We start from the raw sequence: 8,733 nt of genomic DNA on the forward strand, positions 1-8,733 counted from the left end.
CTGACAGAAGATAAGCTATTTCCTTAATAATTAAAATTTCGTTCAAATTATTAATACATTTATTATAAATATATCTAGATCTGGGCTCTATTTAGTCTTACTTAGACTGTCAAGTGTAGGACCCTATAATGAGTGTCGCGTAGTATAGACAAGTGTCTATTTCTTTCTCCTAACTCTGTTTTTTTTATTTCCTCTACTGGTAGTACGTGTACGGGGCGAGAGGGTCTTGTATTTTTTTGTTTTGAATTGTTTTGCTACGTCACAAAGTCCGGTGACATCTATCGGTCATTCTTTGTCATGAGGCAGTTCACCCTCTAGTTTGGTTGTAGCGGACGGTGTGTTGGCTCGTAAAACGTTATTTGTCTGTACCTGTTTCTCGGACTTATTTTTCAGTTGGATTTTTGGGACCCCTGTTTAGGGTGAGTTATTCGTTTGTGATATCTATTATTGTATGTTGTATGAGGTTGTCACTATTTCTATTTTTAGTGTAGAAGTTGAGAGTATTGTTTATTTCGTTTATAGGGTGCCAGTGTTGGAGTTGTGGGCGTCGCTTGCCGTCTCAGAAATACATATTGCAGTTTTTTTCATTGTCATTGTCAAACTTTACTATTACCAAGGTTGGCAGTGTTGTGACGCCAGTCGGTCAGAGTCTGGTGGACCATAAAGCCAGGGTGACAAGTTAATAGCCGTAGCAAAGGTGCTTAAATTAATTATTGTATAATATCTTTATATATACCTATTATATATATATATATATATATATATCTAATATATATACTGTCTATTTGTCATCCTCATTGTACATACACATATATGTTTCATACAATTAAATTCATTTATTTTTTTGTTGTTATTTAAACTATTCACCTAGTTGTTTACTGTATGTACGACTGTGTGTGAGTGATGTTCTTGTCAGGTTGAACCCCGGGACCTTAACAGTATACAGCTAGTTAAAAACGCAATTAAATCCTAAACCTGACAAATGGGGGCTCAGAGTCCGGCTGTGACTACTAGGTCATAGATTGTCTTATCTAGTCTTGTTATCTTATAAAATAAAAAAAAATATATACTGACTAATACCCCTTTATTGTATTTATATTTGATGTATTGGGTACAATTTGCTGAAGAAAAAAAAATTGCTTGTGTACTTCTCATAATTGTTTGGACATCAAAAGTAGCAGAGGCTTGAAACATTGTTAAATTTATCATTAATTTGTTTGAATTCACCGCCATATTACCATATGTGTTGATTGTTGATATTGAGGATTGTACCAATGCTAAATTCATCATTTATGACTTAGAACTCATCATCATATGACTATAGGTGTTGATATTTCAAGATTGTTATTTATATTCATTTATTTAATTTTTTCTTTCATGTAATTTTGTGCTTCACTTATGACCGAGTGACGAGTGTCTTCTCGCTCCCGACAACAGACAAGTGTGTGGGGATTGACCGTTGATACATGTGTTAGAGGCCATCGTTCCTGTGTTGGTGTTTTGGAAGTCCCTGTAGCAGCTACCTTTCTACGCATCGGCCTGGAGTGAGGCGTTTTCTCTCCGACGTTGGATACTGCTCAGATAGGTTTTCTCTTTCTTTGCCATACGACACACTCATAGGTTGTAGTTTACATCTTATGTGTGTATATTATAGTATATCATAGTAATAATAATAATAGTATTAGTTGATTTAGCTTAACACAGTAAGGCACTTAGACCATGGAAACCAGGTTAACGGTAACGTCACAATTTATTAGTGATGGCCGTGCTATGGGGTATGAAGGGGAAAGGCTAGAGAAATATGTGAAGGAACGGAAAGCTGAATATGATAGAGATAAGGAAGTCGCGAAGGCAGAGGAAGAGGCTAGGTTTGAGCGGCAGGAGAAGTTGAAGAAAGAGGCGAAGGCAGAAGAAGAGGCTAGAAAGAAAGAGGCGAAGGCAGAAGAAGAGGCTAGGTTTGAGCGGCAGGAGAAGTTGAAGAAAGAGGCGAAGGCAGAAGAAGAGGCTAGGAAGAAAGAGGAAGAAGAGAGATTTGAACGTGATGAGAAGGCCAAACGCGAGGAGCACGAAAGATGGAAGGAAAGAGATGCCAAGGAGTCAATCAAGAGGAAAGAGGAGTTGGAACTGGCTAGGCTTAAAGAAAAGTCTGCGCCAGAGGCAGGCGGGGCGGCAGGACAGTCAGGGGATGTGCGATACAAGAATGTCTTAGACAGGCTTGACAAGAGTTTCCAGGGAATGAAAGATGACGACGACCTCCTAGCTTACCTAACACACTTTGAGGCCGTTGCAGCAAGGTGCAAAATAGAGAGAAAAGAGTGGTCCTTGCTGTTGTCATATAAACTGACCACCGCACTCAGAAACTTCATGCTAAGGGACAGTCTGTTCCTTAGCGAGAATTATGAAGAAGTCAAGACTGCACTTCTTCGCCATGCAGATATCAACGCGGAAACCTGCCGCAAAAGATTCCATCTCGTGAGACCAAGTCAAAACGACTTTAGGAGATATGTAACAGAATTGAGAACAGCATTAGACAATTGGTGCAAGATGGCCGAAGTCGGTAAAACAGTGGAGGAGTTAAAAGACCTGTTGATCAAAGATAGGATCTTAGAAAGTGTTTCGAGTGACGTATACAGGCAACTAGTTTTGAGCAAGCACAGAACAGTAGATAATATGCTAGAAGTTATAGAAGGATTTAAGGTAGCTGGTTCTGATGTGTCCATTTGTAAGGAAGAAAGTGTATATGTTGCAGCAGCATGCAGTGAGTCGGGGTCAGATGTGTCTATTTGTAAGGAAGAAAGTGCGCATGTTGCGGCAGCGTGTCGTGAGCCTGTGAGAAATAGAAGTCCAGGGATTGAGAGTAACTTAATTATTTGTTTTAAGTGCAAGAGGGGAGGCCACAAAGCGTCAGAATGCCCTCAACGTTCGCAACTTAACTCTAGTCCTGCTTCTGATGTTAGATATAGGAACGCACCCACAATCTCCACTAACACACAAAGGCCCAGTAGAAATGCATCACAAGGTCGCTACCAAAGGCAGTTTGATGGTAACGGTCGAAGAATCCGCGGCAATAGTGTGGGGAGACAAAGTTATGCTACATACGAGAATTCTTACAATAACAGGCACAGTAGAACGGGTGGTACTGGGGCATACCAAAACAGAGATCAAGGCCCAGGAGGTTCTTATAGATGACTGAGTGGTCCTCACAATATTCAAAATTGTGGAAATTGTACTTTAGGGAAAGGAGATGAGTATTTTTCCCCCTGTAAGAGAAAAACTTTTTCATATGTGGATAAGACATTACGTGATAAGTCGGTGGGTAAGCTGAAGTTTGAAAAGGGGAGAGTAAATGGGATAAGTGTGTCTGTTTTGAAAGATTCTGGTTCGAGTGTTATAGGAATTAGAAGCTCATTAGTTGGTGAGAAAGACATGATTCCTGGTACTTATAAATTAAAACTTGTTGATGGGACAGTGAAGGATTATCCATTGGCATGTGTGAGTATTGAGTCGGATTACATTGTCGGTAAATATGTCGTAGCTTGCTTTAAAGATCCGGTTGCAGATTTAATTCTTGGGAATGTTGACAGTAATGTGAGTCGTGAGTTTAATTGCTCAGCAGTAACTAGGTCAATGACAAATAAGGAGATTGAGGGCGGCACTGTAAGTGATTGTGGAGTATTGGAAGAATGTCGAGATGTGCTAGGTACAAGCGAAGAATTTTTATGTGAACAGTTGAGTGATCCGTCTTTAAAAGATCTATGGGAGCGACATGTGGACAGTTGTGTAGATAATAAAAAGAATGGAAGTGTGGAATATAAAGTGTTTGATAGACTATTGTACAGAGTGTTTAGGGGAAAGTTTGGTGAGGAAGAAAGACAGTTAGTTGTACCTTCAGCTAAGAGAGAAATTGTGTTGAAAACCGCTCATGAGAGTATGTTGGCAGGACATTTGTCATTAAGAAAGACTAAAAGTAAAATCTACAAATATTTTTTCTGGCAAGGTTTAGATAGAGACATAAAAGAGTTTGTGAGGTCGTGTGATATTTGTCAGAAAGCTAGGATGCCACGTCGTTGTGACAGAGTGGAGCTTGGCCAAATGAATGTTATTACCACTCCGTTTTATAAAGTTGCAACAGATATTATTGGCCCATTGGAGTTAACTGACAATAAGAATAGGTATATTTTGACAGTAGTAGATGTTGCTACGAGATGGCCAGAAGCGATACCACTGAGAAATATAAACACAGAAACAGTTATCGAAGCACTAACTAGTATTTTTTGTAGAATTGGGCTACCGACTGAAATTTTAAGTGATCAAGGCCCACAGTTTACTTCGGAATTGTACAATCAGGTCTGTAATTTTTTCTCTGTCAAACCAGTGCATTCTACCATTTACCACCCGAGCTCTAATGGGATGGTTGAACGACTTAATTCTTCTTTAAAATCCTTTCTAAGGAAAGTGTGTCAGGATAGCCCTTGTGATTGGGACCGGAAAGTCAACGCAGCTCTGTTCGCCTACCGAGAGGTTCCTAACGAAACAACGGGAATATCACCATTTGAGCTTGTCTACGGAAGACAAATGAGGGGCCCTTTGGCTATCTTAAAGCAAGTGTTCGTAAATAACGAAGAGGAAAATGGGTACAAGAATGTATTCAGTTATTTACTGGATTTGAAGACAAGATTATCTGAGGTGACTGCTATTGCTAATTTCAACAGTAAGGCAAACAGAAATAAATACAAGAAACAATATGACAAATACTCATCGAGGCGTGATATAAATGTGGGTGACTGTGTTTTAGTCCTCAAACCACACAGAGACAGTAAGCTGTCCGTGTTTTGGCAGGGCCCGTATAAGGTTCTAAACAAGATTTCCCAATTTAATTATGTTATCCAGAAAGAAAATATGACAAAGATATATCATATAAACAGACTTATGAAATACCATTGTAGGGTAAAGAAGGGAGATAACCTAATTGTTGCAGATGAAAATAGAAATGAACTTTTGTCAGCTAATATGGTTTCAGTTGTAGGGGAGGAAGACGTTGCTGAGCAGGATGAATATAATGATGATATGCTACCTAACATTCCAACGCTAGAAATTACGCAGAAAGAGAAGATTCACGAGGATGTCTTCACACAGGTCAAAATTAACCCCAATTTGAACCATATGCAAAAGAAGCAAGTAAATGAAATTTTAACAGAGTATAGAGACATTATATCCAATGTTCCTGGCAGGGCCACAGTCGAAAAGTTTAAAATTAAATTGATTGATAAGAAGCCTATAGCTCTGAAACCATATGCGGTGCCCATTCATATGAAAGAGAAAGTGAAGCAAGAAATCGACAACATGTTAGAATTGGGAATTATAGGGCCGACGGACTCCCCGTATGCAGCGCCAGTTGTTATAATTAAGAAGAAAGATGGCACACTCCGCCCTTGTATAGATTTTAGAAAATTAAATAATATTACTGAAATACCTGCTGAGGTAATTCCTGAACAAGAAGATTTGTTTAACATGTTGTATAAAGCCAAGTACTTTACATTGGTGGACCTAACAAAGGGTTACTGGCAAATTCCGATCAGTGAAACGAGCAAACCTTTTACAGCGTTTAGAGTTCTTGGGGAGCATTATATGTTCCACTACTTACCCTTTGGGTTGAGCGGTGCTCCAAGTCATTTTAATAAGGTTGTTAAGAGTATGCTAAGGGGAGTAGAAAATGTATTGTTCTACTTCGATGACATTTGTATTTTCAGTGAAGACTGGGAATCACACTCGAAAAGTGTCAGAAATGTTTTTTGCGCTCTAAGAGAGAACGGCTTAACACTAAAACCAGATAAACTTGAGGTGGGCTACACTAGTGTTAAATTTCTGGGTCATAATGTGGGACAGGGAGTTATCAAACCTGATCCTAGCAATGTAAAAAAGATCATGGAATTTAAAACACCCACTACAAAGAAAGAAATACGTAGTTTGATTGGTCTGATAAATTATTACAGCAAATTTATTCCGAGTTACGCGGATTTAGTATTCCCCTTTACAGAGTTACTACGTCGGGGCAAGTCTATAAGAGTGGATTGGAACTATGAGTGTGCGGAGGCATTGAATAGAGTGCAGACTTGTTTGAGTAAGTATCCTATTCTTCGTTTACCTGACCCTTCTCTATCTTTTTTTCTTCAGACCGATGCTTCAGATAAAGGAATTTCTGGTATTCTCTGTCAGTGTATCAAAGGTGTGTTACATCCCATAAAGTACGTAAGCCGTAAGTTGTTGCCTCGGGAGCAGAAGTACTCTATTATTGAACGGGAAGGATTAGCCATAGTATATTCTGTTAAGAAACTGGACAGGTATTTAGCAGGTAAAACATTTCACCTGCTGACTGATCACAAGGCCTTATCGTATCTCAGGAGCACAAACTTTACAAATGCACGTATCACAAGATGGGCATTGATGCTACAAGACTACTCCTTTGACGTTGCCCACGTCAAGGGAGAGAACAATCTGCTGGCTGATCTTTGTTCAAGATTGATATAGACTTCCATCCGCCATTTATATTATGTCTCTATGTGTTATAACATTTGAACTTGTGTTTTATATTATGCAAATGATACTAATTTCAAGAATATAATGTGTATTTATCTACCATGAATATAAGTTGGTATATTATATTAATGTTGTATTTGTAAATATGATTTTGTAATATAACTTGGTTCTTGGCCCAAGTTGATATGGATCACCTTAAAAGTCAAGGTAACCAACTTTTCTTTGTAATTGGATTTTCATCTTGACGTGTATTGTGTCTCCTTGTTTCATTAATTGGTGACTCCCCATCATTTTTTTTCTTCCATTATTACATTTTGAAATGTGACATAGATGCACTTATGATCATTTTGTTCTTCCTTGTTCTTTCTACAAAGTTTTTTTCTTCGAAAGGATTTTTGATGACTGGAATTTCTTTCAAAATTTCCAGTTCGTCGAGGAGGGGGGATGTCGCGTAGTATAGACAAGTGTCTATTTCTTTCTCCTAACTCTGTTTTTTTTATTTCCTCTACTGGTAGTACGTGTACGGGGCGAGAGGGTCTTGTATTTTTTTGTTTTGAATTGTTTTGCTACGTCACAAAGTCCGGTGACATCTATCGGTCATTCTTTGTCATGAGGCAGTTCACCCTCTAGTTTGGTTGTAGCGGACGGTGTGTTGGCTCGTAAAACGTTATTTGTCTGTACCTGTTTCTCGGACTTATTTTTCAGTTGGATTTTTGGGACCCCTGTTTAGGGTGAGTTATTCGTTTGTGATATCTATTATTGTATGTTGTATGAGGTTGTCACTATTTCTATTTTTAGTGTAGAAGTTGAGAGTATTGTTTATTTCGTTTATAGGGTGCCAGTGTTGGAGTTGTGGGCGTCGCTTGCCGTCTCAGAAATACATATTGCAGTTTTTTTCATTGTCATTGTCAAACTTTACTATTACCAAGGTTGGCAGTGTTGTGACGCCAGTCGGTCAGAGTCTGGTGGACCATAAAGCCAGGGTGACAAGTTAATAGCCGTAGCAAAGGTGCTTAAATTAATTATTGTATAATATCTTTATATATACCTATTATATATATATATATATATATATATCTAATATATATACTGTCTATTTGTCATCCTCATTGTACATACACATATATGTTTCATACAATTAAATTCATTTATTTTTTTGTTGTTATTTAAACTATTCACCTAGTTGTTTACTGTATGTACGACTGTGTGTGAGTGATGTTCTTGTCAGGTTGAACCCCGGGACCTTAACAGTATACAGCTAGTTAAAAACGCAATTAAATCCTAAACCTGACAATGAGGATATGTCAAAACTGCGCTATAAGAGTAGTTTGTTAATTTTGAAACTTATAAATAAAACGAATTTCGTATCAAAATTCTTTTTTTAAAAAACAACATTTGAATCAGTATTCTATTCAATGAATTAGTTAATAAATGGAAAAAATATTTTATAATGAACCATTGACATTTTTACCATTGTGACCTTAGATGCAATTTTTTGTACCAATGCGCGAATCTATGAATGAAGCTTGAGTTATTAATGAAGAAGTCCATGACCTTTTTTAAAAAAGTTACCTCCCCTGAAGTTTTTAATTGCAAAGTGGTGTAATTTTTTGAAAAATCTGCTTGCATGTATAATTTTAAAATTAGATGCTTCACTTTCGGAAAAGAAAAAAAGTAGCCGTTGCATCAGAACTTTGATTATCATGATATCCGATTTTCAATTTATCTTCTAGTTTCTGAGATATAAACGGGACGGACGGACAGATGGACAGACAGGCCACACAATACTAATAGCGTCTTTTCCCCTTTCGGGAGCCGCTAAAAAAACGAGATGACGTGGGACAATTTAGGTAATGTATGGGTTGTTTATGATCTATTGATCCAAAATGCTTATTATGAAACAAGTTGAAAAATATCCCATAATTCTCTAACAAAATCAGCTTATGATAAGAATGGTCTCATACTGATTACCTCGAGTTTGTGTTTTACGTAATGCTTAAGTACGACTGACCCACATTGTCGTCTAGGAGTTTGTAATGTACAAATGACTTACAGGGGGCTCCTAAGAGTTTGTGACGTTTTTTTTTTTTGAGTACAACTAACTTACAGATTGCGCCAAGGAGTTTGTCTGCATCGTTTTGTTGCGGGTAAGTAAACCTGACCCACAGGGGCCGCCTAAGGAGCTTGTGTGTGACA

At 37.9% G+C, this 8,733-nt stretch overlaps 2 protein-coding genes across 2 annotated transcripts; both read left to right on the forward strand.

Moving 5' to 3' along the window:
- The first annotated feature begins 1,638 nt into the window (after nt 1-1,638).
- LOC129928663 (uncharacterized) lies at nt 1,639-3,312 on the forward strand. Its single transcript, XM_056043867.1, has 2 exons — nt 1,639-1,955; nt 2,010-3,312. Exons 1-2 carry the CDS (start codon nt 1,720-1,722, stop codon nt 3,187-3,189), a joined length of 1,416 nt encoding a protein of 471 aa, XP_055899842.1. The 5' UTR covers nt 1,639-1,719; the 3' UTR covers nt 3,190-3,312.
- Nucleotides 3,313-3,318: 6 nt separating this feature from the next.
- Nucleotides 3,319-7,816, forward strand: LOC129928659 (uncharacterized). The gene is made up of 2 exons (XM_056043858.1): nt 3,319-7,268; nt 7,372-7,816. The coding sequence occupies exon 1, from the start codon at nt 3,427-3,429 to the stop codon at nt 6,526-6,528; it is 3,102 nt and encodes a 1,033-aa protein (XP_055899833.1). The 5' UTR covers nt 3,319-3,426; the 3' UTR covers nt 6,529-7,268; nt 7,372-7,816.
- Nucleotides 7,817-8,733: the final 917 nt, after the last annotated feature.

The sequence above is a fragment of the Biomphalaria glabrata genome, chromosome 1 (genome assembly GCF_947242115.1).
Source record: "Biomphalaria glabrata chromosome 1, xgBioGlab47.1, whole genome shotgun sequence".
Classification (NCBI taxonomy): Eukaryota; Metazoa; Mollusca; class Gastropoda; family Planorbidae; genus Biomphalaria; species Biomphalaria glabrata.

Excerpts from the sequence above, each read along its gene's own strand:
- LOC129928663 (XM_056043867.1), top strand. The coding sequence starts at position 1,720 with ATGGAAACCAGGTTAACGGTAACGTCACAATTTATTAGTGATGGCCGT. Across the intron at positions 1,956-2,009 it reads AAGGCAGAAGAAGAGGCTAG|GAAGAAAGAGGAAGAAGAGA; the intron begins GTTTGAGCGGCA and ends AGAAGAGGCTAG.
- LOC129928659 (XM_056043858.1), top strand. The coding sequence starts at position 3,427 with ATGATTCCTGGTACTTATAAATTAAAACTTGTTGATGGGACAGTGAAG.